Source organism: Schistocerca americana, chromosome X, assembly GCF_021461395.2.
Source record: "Schistocerca americana isolate TAMUIC-IGC-003095 chromosome X, iqSchAmer2.1, whole genome shotgun sequence".
Taxonomy (NCBI): domain Eukaryota; kingdom Metazoa; phylum Arthropoda; class Insecta; order Orthoptera; family Acrididae; genus Schistocerca; species Schistocerca americana.
This window is the reverse complement of record NC_060130.1, coordinates 432792783-432816397: the sequence shown is the minus strand read 5'-3', so window position 1 is coordinate 432816397 and position 23615 is coordinate 432792783. Positions and strand designations below refer to the sequence as shown.

At 38.2% G+C, this 23615-nt stretch overlaps 1 protein-coding gene across 2 annotated transcripts in view; it reads right to left on the bottom strand.

Moving 5' to 3' along the window:
- The window catches only part of LOC124556662, a 79796-nt gene extending 66210 nt beyond the window's left edge, over window positions 1-13586 (bottom strand). For both annotated transcript variants that reach the window (XM_047130632.1, XM_047130633.1), the window contains exon 1: window positions 13379-13586. In XM_047130632.1, the coding sequence (XP_046986588.1) occupies window positions 13379-13534 (156 nt within the window). In that variant the 5' untranslated portion in view covers window positions 13535-13586. The remainder of the gene's footprint in view (window positions 1-13378) is intronic.
- Between the last annotated feature and the right edge of the window lie 10029 nt (window positions 13587-23615).

The following is a 23615-nucleotide window of genomic DNA, read 5'->3' as shown; positions in this document are numbered from 1 at the left end:
GGGACTACTCCACAGGAATTGATGCTTTGGCAAAATAAGTAGGCATCAAACCTGTATAAAACCTCTCACTTTAAGAAGATGCATGCTGTCTGTGATCTGCAATTACCAAGGACAGGTATACACCAATCTACAAGTTGATATGACTCAACAAGCTGGCACCAAAATACCTGTCCTCCATTAATTTTAAGTTTACTGCTGGCTTTGTGTCCAATGTTGTGGATTAAGTGCCTTCCAGCTGGTGGGCCACCTCCAGGCCTGCTGCATTGGAGGGCTGCCGTGCAAGGCCAGGCTGGTGCAGCTAGCCAACCACTATCACCTGTGCAAGCATACTGTTGCTGTCTGCCTCCATTTGCAAGGGCAGACATTGCTGCTGAGAGCTGTCTTCTGCTGTGGGGTTCATGGTGGTATTCCATGCCTACCAGTGCATCCTGTCCTCAGTTGTGAAGCTACATTCAGTCCATGCACCCACGGCCAATTCTACCACATGCACCTTGTGTCAGGATTCCCACTGAATCACTGTCATCAATGTTCCACTGGGCAAGTGACGCTGCTGGGTGCTGGAGACTGGAGGCAGTCTGCTTATCTCAGTGCCTCCACACCTGCTATCTTCAGAAGACATCCTCAAGGGTGTTGCTACCACAGAGGATAAAATGTATGTTAAATCAGTGACATTTTCAGGTTGATGCAAATGACAGCTATCAAGCTTCCTTCCAATGCTACACTTCTACCCCATCCAGGGTGGAGAACTATTGGCTCCTAACACTAACAACACAGTACCACCACCCATCATATTGGCCATCAAACCCAGCCATTATAAATTGTGACAGAAGTGGACACAGAAGCAACAACCACTGCCAATACAGATGCTTGGAGCTGGGTCTGGGCCCATGTCACCAGTCACAGTTAAATACAATGAGAAGCACAGTGGGTTGAGTGGATTAATTGATTTCTTCTGCTGGGTCATGTGCAAGGGAGATAGATATGAAGCAAGGGTGTTGTTGGAACTTAAAAGAAGAGTTTGTAAAGCTGGAGAAACTGACTGACTTGTCCCAATTGTAGGGGAACACTAGAGAACATTGTTTGCAGCTAGTGAGATACACACAGTGCAATCTATTATGCCATAGCATACCATGTACTGAGTCAGCACTGGTTAAATGCCACATGTTCCGTTGTTATGGTCATTTTGTTAAGCGGTGTATGGCATCAAGGTAGCCCATGATTAGGAGTAGAGTTCAGAATAACTGTATCACTTGGCCATCTTGTATTGTTAATTCTGTGTGTTTCATTGTTTCAGTTGTGTCAGGTTATTGTGTTTGATTTTTATTTGGTGTGATTTGATGGACAGGGGTTCCACAATGTCAGAATCTGACATGCAGGATGTTTCTAAATGGGAGATGATTAAATAATTAATAAATCATGTAGTGCATTTTAAAACAAACAATTTAGAAATGTATAGGAAGCTAGTTGCTATGAGGGAAAATAGGGCTTCATCTAATTTGACCCTTCCTTCATTAGATTCAAACAGCACAAGTTTGGTTACACCCCTTCAGGTAAACTAATGGAGTTTAAGCTAATTGCTATGCGTGATGATACGGCTTCATCTAGTTTGACCCTTCCTTCATTACATTCAACCAGCAAACGTTTGGTTACACCCTTTTCAGGTAAACTAATGGAGTATCGGTTGTCATTTATAGATGACTTAGTGGCAGCTCCAAGGCTGGGGTTCTTTATGGATGAGCAATTATTACAATAACTAAGTTGTGCCAGACAGGGGAAGCCAAGCATTTATTAGGTATCATGAAGGGCTGAGAGACATGTTTACATTTGAATAGCTAAGGGTAGGTCTCAAACAGTGCTGCAAGAAACAGAATATCACAAGATTCTTTTGGGATCAACTGAGTGGGGAGTCATAGAAGCAGAATGAGATGGCAGAGAGCTTTGTCGATAGAAGCATAAAAATTAAAATGAATACTTATGAGCTAACAGAGAATGGTGAATCACATGACCTAACAAAGAATGATGAATTGCACAAAATTATTCTCTGAGGTGTGGAGTGTAGGACACTGAATACCTTCCTAAGGGGGCCACCACCTGTTATGCATAGCCAAGTATGGGCAAGAACCCCATAGGATCTGGATGCCATCATTAGGGTAGCTACAGAGCTAGGGGAGACTCATATGGCAACAACAGAAAAACTCATTCTCAATAAATTTCAATTTTGTGGGAAAATATGGAGATGCAGACAGTTGCTTTGTGGACATTGTAACTGGAGGTAAGCAAAGATATTTATTGGAAGCAGGGACACCCATGTCAGTGCCAAGTCTAGATCTGTAGGGTGAGAGGCAGTTGAATCCTCAACATTATAGATTACATGATATAGTAATGATGTAGATTTGCTTGGGTCAGCATGACTGCAATTTCAGGTTGGGGTGGAATGGTTCCAGATGAATGTAGAAGTTGTGCTTCATATGGGTGAAGGCTGCTAAACAATTTTGGGGTTTGATTTTCTGATTTGTCATCATGCTAAAACTGATCTTCAGCAGAGGAACTGGGGAGGAACATTGTTCCAGCTAGGAACAAACTCTCACAAGGGATAACTATCAACAAGATTCACTTATTATGAAGGACAAACCAATTACACTGCAGACAAAGCCTCTAAGGTTAAATTCATGTGAAATAGTACCACAAACTGCAAGGAAACATAACACTGCAAGAAGGACTCAGTCTGTGATTAGCATTACAGGGAGGGAAATAAGTCAAACTACCAGTCAAAGTATAACATGTGGTAGTACCATATGTGGTTTATGTATTTTGTGAAAAACATAAGGGAAACATTCATTGCATAGCAAAGCACCAAGGGATATACCTAAGCAGCAAGCAAAGAAACTGCCAGATAGATGAAAAGAAGTGCCAAACATAAGGGATCAACTGAACAGGACCATTTAATGTGAAAAGATGATGTGTTAAGAAACTCTGTTAAGAGACAATTTCGACATACCACCTGTGCTAGGCAGCAGCCATTTTTATATTCGTGCCAGTGTTAAAGAGTGATAAGTGTGATAAACACTTTCACATATGAAAGGAGAACTACATTTGGACCATGACAGACAGGAAAATGTAACAAATCATAAATGTTTTAGCTAACATTTCTGTGAATGTCGAATAAAAGGACCTATAATTAATAACTGGCTTGGCTGCTTTTGTCAATAATAAGATTTTTATAGGACAGCTTTGGGACTCTCCCAAAGTCACCCCACAGATATTGTAACTAATTTTTACTATCTCTTTTGTTTTAGGAACTGTCAAACTATGGTACAGAAATATAAATGGGCTCTGAAGTCAAGGAGATATAGAAATTATACTGAGGAGAGGCTCAAAAAGGCTGTTAATGCAATTAAAATGAAAACCCTGATGTACAAGAAGGCATCTCAAAAGTATGGAATCCCAAAAAATACACTTCTACTAAAGGTTAAAGAAAGGCACGGGGGAACAGTGGGCAGGCATTGCATATTTAAAAACCTTTACAAATTTTTGGATCCCACATGCGGACATTCAACCTCCAATGTACAGTAAAGGCATACCTTGAGAGATTTGGCAGGAAGAAAGCAATATTTAAAAACAACTTCCCTGGAATAGACTGTGCAAGACAATTAATGCAAAGGCACAATGCTGTTGCGACACACAAGGCAGTGATAAATATCACATATACAAGAGCAGCAATGAAGAAATCATGAATGCATTCTTCAACAATTTGGAGATGGAAATGGAAGGTGTTCCACCTGAGAATGTGTGGAATTATGACATAACCAATTTAGTTGATGGTCTGAAGTGTTGAAAAATAATTATTAAAAAGCAACAAACTATCCTGAACAAATACAGAACTTGTTAAAAGCCTGTACCTTGGGTGTGTGGTGATGCAGTGGCAACACTCATCCCCCTTTACATAAATTACAAAGCTAACAAACCATTGGGACACATGGATGAAAAACTGGGCACCAGGAGCTAGGTATAATAGAACCAGGAGTGGGTGGTTTCACAGAGAGTGCTTTGAGGATTGGTATAAACCAGTCCTCAAAGCAAATCCATATGGTCCTACCTACACTACTGACCATTAAAATTGCTACAGCACGAAGATGATGTGCTACAGATGTGAAATTTAACCAACAGGAAGAAGATGCTGTGATATGCAAATGATTAGCTTTTCACAGCATTCACACAAGGTTGGCGCTGGTGGTGACACCTACAACGTGCTGACATGAGGAAAGTTTCCAACCGATTTCTCATACACAAACAGCAGTTGACTGGCGTTGCCTGGTGAAACATTGTTGTGATGCCTCGTGTAAGGAGGAGAAATGCGTACCATTACATTTCTGACTTTGATAAAGGTTGGATTGTAGCCTATCGCGATTGCAGTTTATTGTATCACGACATTGCTGCTCGCGTTGGTTGAGAGCCAATGACTGTTAGCGGAATATGGAATCGGTGGGTTCAGGAGGGTAATACGGAATGCCATGCTGGATCCCAATGGCCTCGTATCACTAGCAGTCGAGATGACAGGCATCTTATCGGCATGGCTGTAACAGATCGTGCAGCCATGTCTCGATCCCTGAGTCAACAGATGGGGACGTTTGCAAGACAACAACCATCTGCACGAACAGTTTGATGATGTTTGCAGCAGCATCGGGGTGAACACACATTGGAAGCGTGTATTCGTCATTGCCATTCTGGCATATCACCTGGCATGATGGTATGGGGTGCCATTGGTTACACGTCTCGGTCACCTCTTGTTCGAATTGACGGCACTTTGAACAGTGGACATTACATTTCAGATGTGTTATGACCAATGGCTCTACCCTACATTCACTCCCTGTGAAACCCTACATTGCAGCAGGATAATGCACGACCGCAAGTTGCAGGTCCTGTACAGGCCTTTCTGGATACAGAAAATGTTCGACTGCTGCCCTGGCAGCACATTCTCCAGATCTCTCACCAATTGAAAATGTCTGGTCAATGGTGGCTGAGCAACAGGCTCATTACAATATGCCAGTCTCACTCTTGATGAACTGTAGCATCGTGTTGAAGCTGCATGGGCAGCTGTATCTGTACACGCCATCCAAGCTCTGTTTGACTCAATGCCCAGGCATATCAAGGCCGTTATTATGGCCAGAGGTGGTTGTTCTGGGTACTGATTTCTCAGGATCTATGCACCCAAATTCCATGAAAATGTAATCACATGTCAGTTCTAGCATAATATATTTGTCCAATGAATACCTGTTTATCATCTGCATTTCTTCTTGGTGTAGCAATTTTAATAGTCAGTAGTGTATCTTGAGATGACGAGATGGTGTTAAGCTTATTATAGGTAAAAACCTGAGATCGCATACCAATCTTGAAGTGCTCCAGCTGTGTGAAGAGTACAACATAAAAATAATTACATTGCCGCTGAATGTAACCCACCTTCTGCAGTTGCTTGATGTTGCATACTTTCGACCTTTGAAAGTACAGTAGCAGAAAACTGGAAATAGATGGCAGTGGGCAAATGGTGCAGCTCTACACCAAAGAACCAATTCCCCATCTTGCTCAAGAAGTTGTGGGAATGCATGACCTCAAGAGGAGATAACTTGCAGCAGGCTTCCACAAGACTGGCATCTACACCATGAATCACCAAATTTTGCTGGAAAGGCTTCCATCATTCATAATGGCCCAGGAAACAAACCTCACCACAGCCATCAGTGACACCTTCATAGATCAACTTGTACAGAAGAGAAATGAAGCAACTCAGAAGCATCAAACAGTGAGACATAAAAATTTACATATTCCCACAGGAAAGAGCATTTCTGCAGAGGACATTCTTGTTGCCACGATGAATGAACCATCCACTTCAAAAGAAAGACCTGAAACTGCACAGAGATCTTGTCATCTGGCAAAGACAACAGTAAACAAAGAGGACACAGACAGCAACAATGATGCAAGCTTGTCTTCTGTACCTTATGCAAAATCAGATGACAGTGAACCATGGATGTTTAGGATGAAGAAGATGGATCTGAAGACACTGACTAGTCTCCACCAACCCACTTGGTTATGTCTCATGGGAACTAAATGGAGAATGTGTGTGAGGGAATGCATTTACTTGTCATATATGAAGGTGAACTGTATCCATGACAAGTCACAAAAAGAGCACCAAAGTGTCATGTGGTTTCTGACATGGAAAAATGTGGGAACAAGTGGAAGTGGCCCGAGCAAGAGGCTCTTGTAGAATATGCTTCAGAAAACATCAGCCCATCGGAGCAAGTTGGTCATCGAGATATTTTTTATGTTAAGGAGTTGGGACTATATGTGCTGGACTGAATTTTATCAGATGCCTTTTTTCTGGTTTCTGGCCATTTGCAATTTTTCATGACTTTGTATCTGTTTGCAGTTACTTGTTAATTTATCAAATTCTTTAATATGTTTAATCTATAATTTTTTTCAGAAGTTTTACTTTTCTATTACTTTTATGACATTGTGGTGTAGCCAATTCTGGTCAAAATAAAGAGTTGGCTGTCTAATATTAGAACAGTTCTTTTTATTAACTGGTTTTGGCCTGAAAAATTACTTGCCCAAACATTACCCCAACCCATTGAGTAAAATTGGGACAAAATCTAAGGGGGCTCGCTTGGCAAGGAATGGTTACAGAGCAGAATGTGTTTCATATTCAAAAATCAGAAGGTTACATCCATCAAACTAACTTTCATTTAGTCATTTAACATGCTAAAGCTTTTCAGAAATCCAGGAAAATACTAAAACCTTTCCCAAAGTATCCACAGTTTATGTTATTTATTTTAAATTTGTTGCAAGATAGGTCAACTGAGTAATGTTCATGGGTGGGAAACAGTGGGAAGTTCAGTGAACTTATAGTTCTACGAAAGGGACTGGATTACCTGCAGCCAATAAGGTGTATACACTATTTAATAGGCATAAGGAATTTACTGAGTGAATCTCTTTATTCTTACACAGGTTATTAAGGGGTGAGCCCAGAGTAAACAATCTTGTAAGATTACTTTGCTAGTTTGTAAATGGTCATTCAATGGACTTAATGGCACCTGTAAAAAAGGAGAAAAACCAGTGGGCTAGTGTCATTTAGGTTAAGTATGTAGCCATTGAACCTTATGGTTTAAGCTGACTACTATAAGGGAAAAGCTGAAGGTACTGCCCAAATATCAATTTGTAGGATGTATGTTGAGTCCTTGTAGAATTACCATTAGCTAAGATCCAGAGGCTGGATCTACCAAAGAGGGGAGGTGAGTAGTGCCACTACTATTTTTTGGTGCTGCTGAATAAAATAATGATGATGCCACAGCTAATACAACAGACCATGCAAGTGGGCCAGACCAGAGCCAATCAAACACTGCTTACTCAGGTAGTGTCTGCTGATACAGCAAAAACTTCTGCTACAGCACAGGTAAATACCACATCATGGGCCAAGTAAGGGACCAGCATCATAATGACAATGGCACAGCAGGAAGACAGAGTCACTGCAGCATGATGACCTCATTGCTTCATGGCCAAGTTATTGGGACTATGTGATGAGAATCTGTGCCTAGGGAAAAGAAATATACACAAAGCCCATATAAATACCCTCACATTTAGATATATGCATGCAGTCTGGCAGCTTTAAGCTTTGAGGAAAGGTCAGTGCTGGTCTATGGGTCTACATGAATCTACAAGGTGCCACCATGAGACTTGGTCTCCACTAACTGTAGACTGCCTCTGAGACAAATATTGTGGACTTAGTGTCTTCCTGCCATTGGGCAACCTCTGGGTCTACTTCCAGTCACTGCCAGCTACCCTGGAGGGTCACTGCTTGAGACCAGGGTGGTACAATTGCCCAATCACCCATTGTGGACATACTGTCACTGTCCACCTCCACTTTCAAGGGTGGGCAATACTGCTGTGAGCTGTCTTCTTCTGCAATGTCTGTAGTGGGACTCCATGCCGACCAGTTCATCCTCGCTGAGCTGTGAAGTTGTGTCCAGTCAGCACACCTGCAGCCCAGGCCACAACATATAACTCATATCAAGTGCTGGAGATGGTAGGCAGCCTACGTACTTCATCTCCACACCTGCTGCCTTTGTCAGGTGCTCTAGAGGGCATTGCCACTGCAGAACATTGTTTTAGTGTGTTCACTAATAAAATTTATTTTAATCAATATTGTTTTCATATTGATATGGCTGACAGCTACCAAGCTTCCAACAATTACTTCAACACTACCCTGCCATGGGTAGTGAACTTTTGGCTCCTGATACTAACAACATGCTTCCATCACCCACCATAGCTACCTTGCCCTGGGTCCTGAACTACTGACTCCTGACAATAACAACACACTTCCACCACCCATTGTAGTGGCCATCCATCCCTGACTCTTACATTATACTGAAATTCTTGTCAATTATAGATGCCTTAGACTCTGTAGTTACATATATCACTAAGATTTTTCAAGACAAGGCCTTTTCTCAGGTCGTTTCTTGTGTCCTAAGCAAGGTTTTTGACAATGTAGAACATATGCCACTTCTGGATAAACATAAATTTCATAAGGCAAGAGACAATGGCATAAAAGTATTGAAAGCTACTGTAGAGGACTGTAAATACTGATAAATTTTCTATGTTATTAAAGAAAGATCTATGTTAGAACAAATTGGGATCAGGGTTGGGGTATTTTTGCCTCTCTTAATGATTAAAGACCTGTTCTCGCACATAAGATGTCAAAATGTAAATCTCGATCTGGTGTGGGATGACAAAGCCTTAGACAGAGTGACATTCACAAAATTGCTGGGGATTCATGTGGATGAAAACTTAAATTTTAATGACCACGTAATAAAACTTGCACAGAAACTTAATTCAGCCTGTTTTGCCCCCTGAATTATTGCAAATGTTTGTACCTCAGAGGGTGCCAGAATGGCATACTTTGGCTATTTTCAGTCTCTTGCCACATACGGAATAATATTTTGGGGTTCCACAACAGGGCGCCTAAAACAAATTTTTTTGTTGCAGAAAAGGGCCATCCGAATAATAACTCACAGCCATCCACAGACACACTGCAAACCCATATTCAAAAAGCTTAGAATACTTACTATACCATTGTATGTCACGACCAACATTGCATATTTTCAGACAAATGCCGACTTTCATAACTACAATACCCGTAACAGAGCAGCACTCCATACTCAGCGAACAAAAAGAATGAATACACAAAGGCATGTGAGCCATATCGGTGCAAAACTGTACAATGCACTCCCAGTCAACATCAGGCAGTTAGAAGATGATAACAAATTTAAAACAGAATTTAAAAAATTTCTAGTAGAACAATGTTTTTATTCTGTAAATGACTATGTAGGTCAATAAATTTTTTCTGGTGATATTTATAAAGGCAAAATAAAAAAATACTCTATCTGTACCTAATCATTCATTATCTAATCATTCATTACATTAACATACTTAAAGGACAGCTGTTGTGTGATGTAAATATATACTTAAGCAGTGTTGTGTATATAAGGACTTGCCATTTAGGGAGGACAAAACTAAAGCCTTATGAAAAACAGACTATGCATTTAAAATAACAAGCAGGGCTGTATATAGGCTATATTAATTTCATTGTATTGTTATTAACTTCATTGTATTATTTTGTTTCGTACTTTTTTACGTATATATTGTTTGTGTCCCATTTCTTTGAAATGGCTTACATGTACCCTTGACAACATCCATACAATATTTATTGTCAATGGATGGATAAATAAAATAAATAAATAAGGACCCAGGGAGTATTACATTGAGATGACACGATTTTACTTCACTATAATAATGACTGAAAGACTGCAGTATGCTATAATATTATGATAAGTCCATTGTTCAACCATCTTAAGTAAAACATAGAAAAAAGATGCATTTAGAATAAAGGACTGCCACAAGAGACATATTTATGTATCATGTCACAGACTATCATACTCAGTTAACCACTATGAACTAATTGGCCATACACTGTTCAATATGCTCCCACTTGGTGGTACAAGAACTTCCTGAAAATATATTGAAACAAATATTTATGACAGTTTAGTTGCCCATCTATTCAGTAACCTGAAGGAGTTTATGAACTGTGATGTCAATAGCGGAACTATTGTATTTTTGTGGACATTAATAAAATTATTGAATAATGTGTTTGATACTTTTTCTTTTCCTTGCTGTAATGCCCAACCAATTATAAAACTATTGGTGTAAGGGAGGGTGTTGTACCTTGAGGATAGTATTCCTAGGAACACATGAAGTTTCTTGGTTGGTGTTTCAATACAGTAACCAATTTTAGAATTACATAAAGGAATGCACACTAGAACTATCTGGGATTTTTTTATTTTCTGCTTGTTTTGTTGTGATACATGAGGTTGTGTTTGTAAACATTTTGAGTGTTACATATTTAAGTGCTTTATAATATTTTAAAGTTATTTGGAAGTACTTATTAACTCTTTGGTTACATAAATTTTTGGTGACTAAAATTCCACATATTTTTGAAACTACTTATATAACATGTGGGTGGTTAAACCATACTTCATCACCCAGGCATCATCTTGTATATTGAAAAGGAAGGTCTACTACCATGGAACTTGTGATATATGCAAATGAAATGAGTTTCTTTAATGTCTTAACAATTTTACCTCTCTTGAAAATGGCTATTTTTGTTGGTTTTCAAGAGCTTCTATTTCAAAATATATTTAACTTGTAACTGGTTTTTAATAATACTTCTACTCAATTGGATTTCACTGACTGATTTTAGTATGCAGTGGAATAATGATGAAACACATACACCATTAAATACAGTACTGAGAAGATTTTCCTGACTGGAATACTTTTAAATATCATTAGTTATTCCTAGGTTCATAGCTATGTTGTACCTTGGACCATTTTTTCACATTTGGAAAAACCTTACTTTTCAGTAGAAATTGTTGTCATTTCAGGAAAATACTGTAGTCCATTAAAAGTGAATGCAATAATTTTAAATCAAATTAGAAAATATATTGAACTTCCACTGCACAGCAAAGGTATGTTCTAATTTACAACACTGTTCCATAATTATTAAGATACACCATTTTCTATAGTCTGTACATTCTGCTCCATTATACCTCATTGACATGCTTTTAGTACATCCTTTGATTTTGACAATGCATAATGGCATTTGCTTTCACATTTTCACTTGGCCTAGTGTACATAATTTCTCCACAATCCTAATCACATGGTTCTGATAGATTTTTTTATACACAGCCAGAGTTTGAAATCATTGACAATATTCCTCCTGGGCTTTGCAATTTTAATAAATGTAAGCATCTGTCACTTAATATTTTATATACATTTTCTCCATTTAACATAGGATTTAGCCACACTAATCAAAACACAACTCACACTATGTAATATACAGAAACTAAGTGAAACAGTGATGAAAAATTAATGTAGGAATGAAATTATGGACTACTGCACATGAATAACTTGGATAATACAAGTGAGTTATCTAAGCCATTGAAGAGCATAAACAGATCACACTAATTCTTGAGAAATAAAACTTTGGTGTGTTGTAGATTCATGCTGAGATGTGGGCAATGAAATGGCATAGCTGAGGCCCGTGCATTTCATAAATGTGACATTACTCGTGGGAATAGAAAGAAGGCAGTGATGACATTTAGTCATGAATCTGTCAAAAGACTAGTAGTATTCAAAAAGTTGGAATTTGAGAAAGTTTGATAGCTTCTAAATTCGCTTGAGCAGCTCTAATGGATAAATAATCAACCTGTAACATGTCTGATACATTTTCTATATCTGTTCAAGATTTGGTTACTGGGGGCCATCATATAACTAGCATAACAACAGCATAGCACTAACAGAAAAAATGAATATTAGAACACAGTTAATATTAGGAGACAATGACAGCAGTGAATTCCTGATGACTAACTTAGCCCAAAATGGACACCTGCATACAGAATTCGAAACGTTAAATCAAGGAACAAATATCACATTTGCTACTCTAACTTCTTCTGTAATTAAGTGTAATTTTTTTACCACATCAGACAATGTTACAATATTTTTCTCTTCTTGAACATTATAGTGGGAAACAATTTTAATGTCCCAATAAAATGTTAATGTTCTAGGACATCGTAACATGCAACAAAAGTATAACTGAGGAAAACAATGCACTACCTATAAATGTTTGTGAAGCACTATGAAACATAATTCGTTGTAATAAAAGAAATTAATAATAAGACACACAACAAATGTAGTACAAGAAATCACTGTTTTAATACTCAACAGATTTATTCTCTTTCAACAATAATTTCCAAGGAACTCTGCACATCTATTTATTAGGAAAAATTAAGAAAATTAGATACTTCATTCATTAATATGATTCAGAAATCATCTCCTTTGAAAAGGTATAGTAGAATTTGTCATAGAGCCATTATTAAAGAAGAATTGATACGAAATCTATAACTTTTTGAGTCACATTTGGGAGATATATGATAGCAACATTGTAACATAAGTTGAAAAATAAATCAAAACACAATTTTTGTGTAAGAAATACTGCAACAACAGTTTTAAACGCACCTGAAACTAGTCACCCAGAGGAGAACTTAGTAAGTAGAATGTTGCTGAACTTCACTGAGAATGTTGCTGAACTTTACTAGCTATAAACTGCTCCTAATAATATATCAATTTTTTCTACAATTAGCAATGTAATGTAACAGAATGTACACGCAGCAGAAGCACAATAAAACAAGTTAACTGACATTACTTCACTCCCTGGTTGTCCATAGGCCACATATATTCTTGACAAGGATAATTTGTAGCTTAAGGTGAATATGAAACCATAATTGTTAATTAGCTTAGCAATATATAAATTATTTCAAACATGATGTACTAATTATTGAATAGCATAATACTGAATTATTTTCTGCATTTTAAGCTGAACTTCACTGAGAATGTTGCTGAACTTTACTAGCTATAAACTGCTCCTAATAATATATCAATTTTTTCTACAATTAGCAATGTAATGTAACAGAATGTACACGCAGCAGAAGCACATAGGCCACATATATAGGTTGTCCATAGGCCACATATATTCTTGACAAGGATAATTTGTAGCTTAAGGTGAATATGAAACCATAATTGTTAATTAGCTTAGCAATATATAAATTATTTCAAACATGATGTACTAATTATTGAATAGCATAATACTGAATTATTTTCTGCATTTTAAGTTTCTTGGTTCACAGGACAAATAATAAACAGCAAAATAGTATAGCAGGATGTTTAGATTTTTTATGGACAAATATTATAAGATGAATATTATGGAAAACTTAATACTTACTTTCCTGAAAGAGAGCAATATGTAGAAAACAATGACTTTAAAGTGATACAATGTCCCTGGATGTTGATAAATTCCAAAAACTGGAGAGTGTGGTTCTGAACTAAAACACTTTAAAACAAGGGTTATAACCAGTGAAAGTATAAGAAATGTGTACATATTTGGGTAAATGCAGTAAACTCTGTCTTACAGACAGTCTGTGTAACTGAAGATTAACTACTGCAAGAAACAGGAGACATAAATCTCTATTATCTTCAACAGGAGATTAGATAAACATACAGGTGCTGTTGAAATTAAGGGAAAGAGCAACTGATACTGTACAGAAATTATGTCCCTGGAGATAAAGATGGAACAACATTAGGACTCTACTAATATATTAATCTGTGAATAGCACTCATGCACCTTCCTTGTTATACTGACAGAAAATACATGTATAAACATTGTCACTATCAGACTAGAATAGCTCTTATCTTCCACATTGACAATAACCTATAGAATATCCATGTACATGAATAAGGTTGATGGTTAGAAATTTTCTGATAACTAATAATTGTCTTGAATAATTTTAGTGCTGAAGGCACTTTCACTCTAGCAATTTCAACACTACACATAACACACACTGGTTTTGTAACTAAAAGAAAATGCCTTTCTTGCTAGATGCAACCAAAGCTATTTGTCTATACATCTGTAGTGCAAAGTTATCAACAACAAATAAGTTGGTTCTGTTGTCTTACTGAATGTCTTACAAGCATCATAAGCTTGCAGTGTGCTGGAGTCTCAGCTTAGCTCTGCAGCGAGATTAATACACTGATTAATTCATATGTTACAGAAACACTTACGGTTCATGGTAATTATGCTCAATGGCAATCAATGTGCCACAATATGTGTTCATATTTTTTAATCCAAACATGACAGACAAATTGACTGCTTAATTTAAGGAAATTGCTGATATAACAACAAAATTTTAAAATGAATTCAGAAGTTCTACATGTACTACTGTGAAGAAAATTGATAATTATTGAAGTCAGTTTGGAGAGTTTGAAAATTATGAATTGTTTCTGAATAATCAGATGTATCACTTTTGAAGGTTTAATGTTCCAGCAACTTTAAATCTACTGTAACTATATTTGCATGGAGTCTTCCATAATTTTTTTATCTGGTTCTTACTAGAAGTATTCTATACTAGAACCTTTTGCTTACTGTTTTTCCCTGTAACACCTCTTACATTTAGCATACAGCAAGATTTCATTTAAAATATTTTATATTCTTCTTGGAACATACTGTGGATCTAGAATAATGATGAGCTCCAGCAGATAATTTCATCAGTTTTCTGCAAATGACTGGTAGTGTTTACAGTCTCAGTTGGGGCCACCTATATATCTCTTTCTTTTATTTTCTTCATGCAGAAACGTGCTGTCTGTGCAGAGATCCACAAAGAGATGAACCTACACTACTTCAAATTATAATCATTGAGCTTCTGCTTCAACATGAATAAGTGGGGAAGCACTGGGATGGATTTTGAAGGTACCAGTACAACAACACTTATCTTACATTTCAGTAGAGAGAATGTTTGGTGAATCTTCTAAACATTTTGTTTATCTATGTTATTTACTGATTAGAAAGCGCTACCTTACAACTTTTGCAGACACTGCTTTTACCAACTGAAGTATCTGCACCCTGCTTACAGCTCATTTCTGCTAATAAAGATGATAATGATGATGATGATAGGATGGTCTGGCAGCATGAACTTGAGGTCTTGAGTGCCCTAATAAAATCCAATGGATGTGTTAAAATTATTTAACAGTTATAACATCTGTATTAGAAAAAATATATATCTGCAGCTTCTTACATGTGGACACACACACACACACACACACACACACACACACACACACACACACACACACACACACACACACACACATTTAAAATATGCATTATATTACCTCATAACAAATTGCTAAAAACTGAATACAGAGTTCAATGGGAAATGTATTGAGAAACTAAGGCAGATGCATGTGGTTAACAGGTCGCTGGGCTTTCAAAGGATGAATCAGCTACTTTACTACATGCTAAAACCCCCAACATGTAAGCCATATGCCACAAGCACCACAATGTTGGGGGGGAGATGTTAGGCACAAAGAAGTGATAGGTGGGGAGAGGAGAGGATTGTGTCCTCCAATATGAAGCATTAGTGCACACTGACGAGGTAATTTCGTCTCTTAGGTAATAGGTTCAAAATAGCTCTGAGCACTATGGGACCTAACATCTGAGAGGTAATAGGTCAGATACGTATTAATCCTTTTGTTGCAGTAAAAGTGGGGCATCATATATGCTTTTGATCTTTCTTTCTGTTGGGTATATTCAGTATAGCACTTTTAGAACACTGAGGGAATCAGCGTAGATGGAAAATTTCCTTTCTTAATTATGCCACATCTGCTCCAATTCTTCAGAATCACACACATGCCAGCAGTGAATACTGCAAATTTCTTGGGACGTCAGGTAAGATCATTCAACAACCAAAGGAATCCCCTTCCCTTAACCATCCATACTACAAGTCTGTCTCCACAGCTAACTGGTCTGCTTGTCTGTTATGTGGATGACTCAGATTCAATATTTAGTATCGTCAGGGATTTTTCGTCAGTGAGAGGACTGGAACGGAGTGACCTCAGCCTTTAGATGCCAATTGAGGAGCTGCGCAAGTGACAAGTAGCAATCCAAGGTCTAGGAAGCCGACAATGGCTGGGAGAGCAGTTTGCTGATCCTGTGCTCCTCTACTCTATCTAAAAAATGCCATTCTCAGAGGATAATGCAATAGAGCAGCCAGTTGGTGTTGAATAAACCATCAGGGACAGTATGCACAACTGGTTAGTTGGCTATATATGTTACACTAAAACCACGTTTATTTTCTAAAATTTTACAAAAAAAAAAATGAAAGTTAAAAATTACAGTTACAGTGCATTCTTTTTTGAATGTAGGAAATAATACAAGAATTCTGGGCCTCTTAAGAAGACAAGGAAGGTTTCTACTCTGCTCTGCACAGAAAATTTGAATATTTGCCACACCAGTTGGAAAGCTAATCTTATCGACTCATTATGTCATAGCAATGTAATGCAATCACAGTGAGTGTTTCAGAGGGAAATTCAAAAGTCAGATGAACAAGTGTGTTATGCATAAAACAATACATTTTGCATGATAATTATACTGCTATCAATTGCAAAGAATTTCAAAAATTTTTCAACATCCCCATTACTCCGTTTTGATGACTGTACCTGTCACTGGACTGCTATATACAGAACTGCTGTGGTGGCTGTACCTGTCATTATAGATGAATCACAAAAATGTTACAGGAAAGTAAAAATATCACTTTAATTTTTGTGAGTTAGTAATCACAAAATTTCATCTGGTAGAGTCTGCACCATGGTTTCAGTCTTTTACTAGAGTCAGCAAGAGAAGATCCCTTACAGTCATAGTGGGTTTGGCATATCTGCTTTGCATGTCTACCTGAACCAATCTCATAATGCAGTTTTTTATGTCTCTATGGCATTGTCTCATTGTTGTCTCAAATCTGTAGAAGACTATTTATTGTTTTCACCTACAGCCATTTGCATTTCATAGTTGAAAGCTGGAAACAGTGCTGCCAGCTGCCAGGGATCTTCTTTCATTGACTCTGCTATAGGGGGCTCTAGATTCTAAGTATGGCCCTGGATGGTACAGACAGTCAATATAACTTCAACATCAGTTGGGGACACCAAGGTAGTGCTTGCACCCAGCCAATGGATAAGTCATCCACTAGAGGACAGGCTAGCATCATATTGACCTAAAGACTGTGGGATGGATGCCTCAGTGGTATGCTGGAACATGTGTGTATTATGATCTAGTGATTTCTAGATGCTGGCTTGGTGTACAGATACAGCAGGCATCAAGTTCACGTTGGTGACCACATCTTTAGGCAGCTTCCTTCCAAGTACTTCTCTGTCTCCCTTATGTATGGAGAATGGGAAGTAGTCACTGGAGTGCAGAATGTTAATCACTTCTCACTGAGCCAAGTGTGTGAGGGTAGCAATATTGATCATGGGGAATGACTCCATAATAGAACTGAAGGGTGAGTACTGCCCTATGTTCAGAATACTTAGGTCTTCTGTCAGTATTTAGTTCTCTACGGATTTACCCAGGAACAAATAGTAGAGCTGCTCCATATCACATTCTGTGCATTAAAACCTCCACATATGAAGAATGGTCACGGGAGCTGTGTGGTAAAATTGCTGAAAGCCTCCTGATCTACTGTGTGATGAGTGGGGCATATTGAAAAAACATATTGTCACCCTATAGTTCCCATACACAATGGCAGCCTACCTGTAAGTTGGAAGTGAGTGGCTATTCCACTCTCCCCAGTAAGGTATTGTCCTTTCCGTGGAGGCTATGTCCATTTAGAACAGACATCAGAATCCTTAAAATGTATCTCTTGTAGAAACAAGCACAATGGTACTCCCTGTGTTAGAAGTTTTAGTACCTCCAGAATCCTCTGCACTATGGGACCCTTCTTCTCTTTCCCCCTTCTTTCCACTGGGGTGACATCTGGGAGTAGTTGCTGATTTTGGAGTAAATGCCCTTTGGCAACTATACTTAGAAATACAGGTGTTCATGCTGGCACTATTTAGCTGAGTTTGTGCTGAGGCATCTGCTTTTTGGATTGGTGTTTTAAGAGCCAAAGCAGATAAGGTATGAAGCAATGAATGTTGGAATTTATATAGCTTTGTAGATCTATTTTGTTTCACTGTATGTAATCTGCTTTGTTGTCTCGAGTTCCTCCATCTTCCATTCTTGGAAACTTTTAGTGCATTCTCTGCTCCAGACCAGGTTATCCCCAGAGCAAGAAATTACCTTTGATAAGATGAGCAAATGACTTCATTGTGGACAGCCTTTTATTGATGATCATCTAATAACCACTTCTGAAGGCCCTATCCATTCCACTCATATGCTCTTTCAAGCCCTTTGCCATCTTTGCCAGGATTACTACATCATATCTTAACCTCAAAGTTTACTCTTCTCCCTGAATTTTAATACTGTCTCCAAATTTTTCTTTGCTACCTTCAGCATGTCAAAGAGTGTACTTCATTCAGCATTCTCAAAAATCTTATCTACATGTACAAATGCTATAAATGAAGTCTTGCCTTTTCTCTGGCTACCTTCTGAAATAAGTTGTAGGTTGAATATTGTCTTGCATGTTCCTTCATTTCTCTGGAAGCTTAACTGATCTTTACTGAGGTTGGCTTCTATCAGTTTTTCCATTCTCCCAAAAATAATTCATGTCGTATTTTGCTACCATGACTTATGAAACAGGTGGTTTGGTAGTATTCACACCCATCATCACCTGCCTTCTTTGGAATAGGTATTATTACATTTTTCTTGAAGTCTGCAAGTGTTTTGCCTGTCACATATATCTTTTACACAAGATGGCATAGTTTTATCATGTCTGACTTCTGAAGGATCCCAATAATTCTGAGGGAACCTCACCTACACCTTGTTTCAGTTTTGTTCTTTTACTGTTCTGTTAGATTCCTCTCAAAGTATACCTCTCATCTTCCTCTGCTATCTTTTCTGTTTCTAAAATATCATCTTAATATTCATTTCTCTTGTATAACCCATCTATATATTTCTTCCATCTTCTGACTTCCCTTCTTTGCTTAGTACTGGCTTGTCATCCAAGTTCTTTATGTTCATACAGCTGCTTCTCTTTCTACAAACGTTTCTTTAATTTTCCTGTAGGTAGCATCTAGCTTTTCCATCATGGCCCATGAGGACGATAGGCTGTGGTACATACTTCACAGCACGTGGCACTGTATGTCTTAAAAGTGCCAGTAGCTGTCTGCAATAGGGAGAAAGTAAGTGTTTCAGATGAGTTTAATAATTCTTGACTGCACGTTTAAATGCATGCAAGCTCTCAATAGCACATAACAAAATTAAGACCTTTAATGGATACTTTTTCAGTTACATATTGATTTACTATGGACCCTGCATGGAGCTGAGCATTTGCAAAGTATGGTAGACAGGCTGACTAGTGTGACGGTACAAGTTCATTGTGGGGCCCATATTTCTAGTGGCCCACATTTCCCATGGTCATACATGACTGTTCGGCCTCGTGTTTGTCCTCCAACCACACCTGCTTTGTCATTTTGCAGTTGCTGTCAATCAGATTTTTTAGACATCTGTATGTACTTTTTACTATTTGATTTCCTATATTTTTATATTTTCTACTTCTGTCCATTACTTTGAGCATCTTCTTATTGTATTTTTGTCTTCCAATTCAGTCATTTGTCTAACATTCCTCTTGAAACTCTTAACAGTCTCTAGTGCTTTCAACTTATCCAGGTCCCATCTCCTTAATTTCCTATCTTTATGAAATTTTTTTGGTTTTAATCAGCAGTTTGTAAGAAATTAATTACGGTCATAGTCCACATTTGCCACTGAAAATATTTTGTACTTAAAAATGTGGTTTCAAAATCACTGTCTTACCATTATATAGTCTACATGAAACTTTCTGGTGTCTGCAGATCTCTTCAATATATACAAACTTCTTTCATGATTTTTAAACCAACTGCTGGCAATGAATAATTTATGCTCTATGCAAAATACTACCACCTGGCTCTCTCTTTCATTTCATACATCCAGTCCATGTCCTTCTGCTATTTTTCCTTCTTTTTCTTTTCCTACTACCAAGTTCCAGTCACCCAGCACAATTAAATTTTTGTCTCCCTTAACTATCTGAACAATTTTTTTTTTATCTCATCGTAAATTCTTTCAGTCTCTACCCCATCTGTAGAGCTAGTTGGCTTATAAAACTTTACTATTGTGGTGAATGTTGTCTTTATGTCTATCTCGGTTCTGATAATTCATTCACTATGCTGCTCATAGTAGTCTACCCACAATCCTATTTTCTTATTCATTATCAGGCCTACTCCTGCATTACCTTACATTTTGTACTGATAACCCTGTACTCACCTGACCAGAAATCCTTTTCTTCCTTCAACTGCACATCACTATTTTCCACTATTTCTAACTTCTACCTACTCACTAGCCTTTTTAAAATTTCCTAATCTACCTACCCAATTAATGACTCTAACATTCCAATCCACTGATCTGTAATATGCCAATTTTGTTGTGAATATGACACAACATCCTCCAGTCCCCACCTGGAGATCCAAATGGGGGAGTGTTTCACCTCTGGAATCTTCACCCAATCATTATTAAATCATACAGCAGATATGTATGCCCTTGGGAAAGTAACAGCTGTAGTTCCCCCTGCTTTCCACAGTTCACAGTACCTACACAGCAAGGCCATGCTGGCTAATGCTACAATCACGAGTTAGTCTGGGCTCTCCATTGATACCCTTCCATTAAGGTTGCACCTAGCGTAGGGCTATCTGTACTGCTGAGGCATGTCAGCCACCTCACTTCAGCAAGGTCCATGTAGGTGGGGAGACTCTGGGAGTGCTGTTTCATTAAATTACTAATTGACTAACCAGAGCCCCAGACTCCAGAGCAAGCCTTATACAAGTGAAGTGCAGCTGGTACCCCAGAGATTGCCCACTAATAACTGTTTCACCTCACCAGCCATCCAATGCACACAGCACATCTTGAGGTTGAGGCACTATCCTAGAAATGTTTCTAACATCCTCACAATCCAGGCAATAAGCCAAAATCACCACTCCCTGCAGCATACAACAGTCCACCTCCATGTTATTATGCTTGTGCAAAGATTATGGGTACAGAGAACTCACTGTGCTTACCAGATACTAGTCAAGAACCCAGGGTTCACTAAACATATGCCCAGCAAAACCAGTTGAGTTTCCTCTAATGTTTTCCATTTAGTACAAGAGATAAGAAAGGTGTGTCATAAAATGATGTGTATGTGATGAGCATTATCTTTTGACCGATTGACAACAAAGTCATTAGAAACTGTGTTCCTGCTTGCACTGAGGAAGGATGAGAATGGAAGTTGACCATGTCCTATAGCAATTCAGGGAAAGTGAGAAAAGTCTAAATCTGGGTGGCAAGATCAGGTTTTGAACCAACGTCCTCCCCAGTTCGAGGCTGGGGTCTTAACTGCTGCAACACCTTGCTCACTGAAAATAAAAAATGTATTGCATTCATTTGTGTCAACCTGGTTATGTGCATCATACTCCTGTGTAAACATCAAACCACTCACACCAATATATAAAAGGGGTATCTCCTTGTAACAATGCCCAGACAATGGACATGAGAGAAACAGCAGCAGAAGGGCTGAGTGCATTTAGGGTCAATGGTCCCATTGTTCTCTTTATGCAAACAAACTGCCCAGTTGACCTAGCATCATTATGTAAATAAACCAGTGTAATTTAAATCCTTAATGTAAACGGACTGGATACGTATCCTCTTAGTTATGTTTATGCATGTCCGATTTATGAGAAAATGCCTTTAGCCTAACACACACACACACACACACTCTCTCTCTCTCTCTCTCTCTCTCTCTCTCTCTCTCTCTCTCTCTCTCTCTCTCTCTCTCTGCTCATTATTGTTATATGTGTTATCATTTATTATTATACAGTTCAGTCACAGTCTTCTTTTTTTTAAACATTCTGAACAAATAATATTCACATGTTCCAAATAGAGATATTTACTACAGTCACAGCAGCTGTACGTGGTAGGGGTGTTATTTCTCGGCCGGCCGCGGTGGTCTCGCGGTTCTAGGCGCGCAGTCCGGAACCGTGTGACTGCTACGGTCGCAGGTTCGAATCCTGCCGCGGGCATGGGTGTGTGTGATGTCCTTAGGTTAGTTAGGTTTAAGTAGTTCTAAGTTCTAGGGGACTGATGACCACAGCTGTTAAGTACCATAGTGCTCAGAGCCATTTGAACCATTTTTGTTATTTCTCCTGTCACAGTATGAACAATGTCCTCTCTATTTGTTAGGATGTTGACAGGGCCTTTGAAAATTTCACAAATCCTTGAAGGAATATTAGGCAGTATGCTACTCATGGCAGCTCAGACTCACACATGTTCTGCAACAAGCTCATAAGACAACTGGTACAGAAAATCTCTTCATGGAGAGCAGATCTCTGGGTTTTTAACAGCATGAATCACTAAGGAATTGATACCTCCAACATTCATTAATGAATAAAATATGACCATAGACCATCAGTGAGTACGTCTTGTACAACTGTAGGCAGCACACATCTTGTCACACATGTCTACAGCTCCTTTTGTCTTGTTATACATGACTATCATTTCTGCTTTGCCTGTCTCTTCATAAACTCATCATGGTGTAGACTGGATACCAGTACAACATTTTTGTCTTTCTTAGGAACATATGATACAAGATTGTTAGATCCTCTAAAGGCAAACATATTTGCACCCATGTGACATTTACTTGGCTTTGTGAATTCAAGTGGCAATTCCTTTTTGTTTTATCGCATGTTTCCTAACAAAGTTAGCTGAAAGCCATTTTTATTGCTTCAGCCAACTGAAGACTGGTAAACCAATTATCCACTGTGATGTTCCTGCCAGTTCTTTTGATGGAGCTACACAGTCTCTGACCTACGGTAGCTGGAGTGTTATTTACATAATATGTTATTTACATAATATGGCCCCTCTGGTTGTGTTCAGTCATACACTTCCAAATCAATAGTATAATACATCCTGGTATTAGAAAGAACAAATATTTTTTAATCTATACTTGTCTGTCTTGCTGGGTATATCCTGTCTAAAATTACAATTGCCTCCAAATGCCACAAACTTCCATCATTTGTGAGGTATTCAAACGGAGTATGCTGTTTTGCAATTCTGGAAAAACATGTCAAAAAGTTTCTTGTTGGAGCTAACTTGTCATATTTCAGTCTTTCTTCCCTTGTGAACTTGTCATCAAATCACAGATATCTTAGAAGGAAGTGAAATCTACACAGGGACACTGTGGGCCTAAAAATTTCTACCACTGTACCATCAGTCTTTCATAGATTGCCTGCCTTTAGATGGTTAGCATTCAACATTCCAGCCAAATACAGTAAACCTATTAGAGCTTGAATTTCACTTGGAGTCATAGTGTTACAGTCACAGTGTCTGGAAAATTTACTTCTCTGGGACTCAATAAACAGGTTCATGTTTTCTTCTATTGCGCTGATAATATTAACAGTAAAAAAGAGCCTCCAAATTTCAGTTGGTGTTTGCAGACCTTTTGCGGTAGGCTTTGCATTTTGGGATAGAAGAT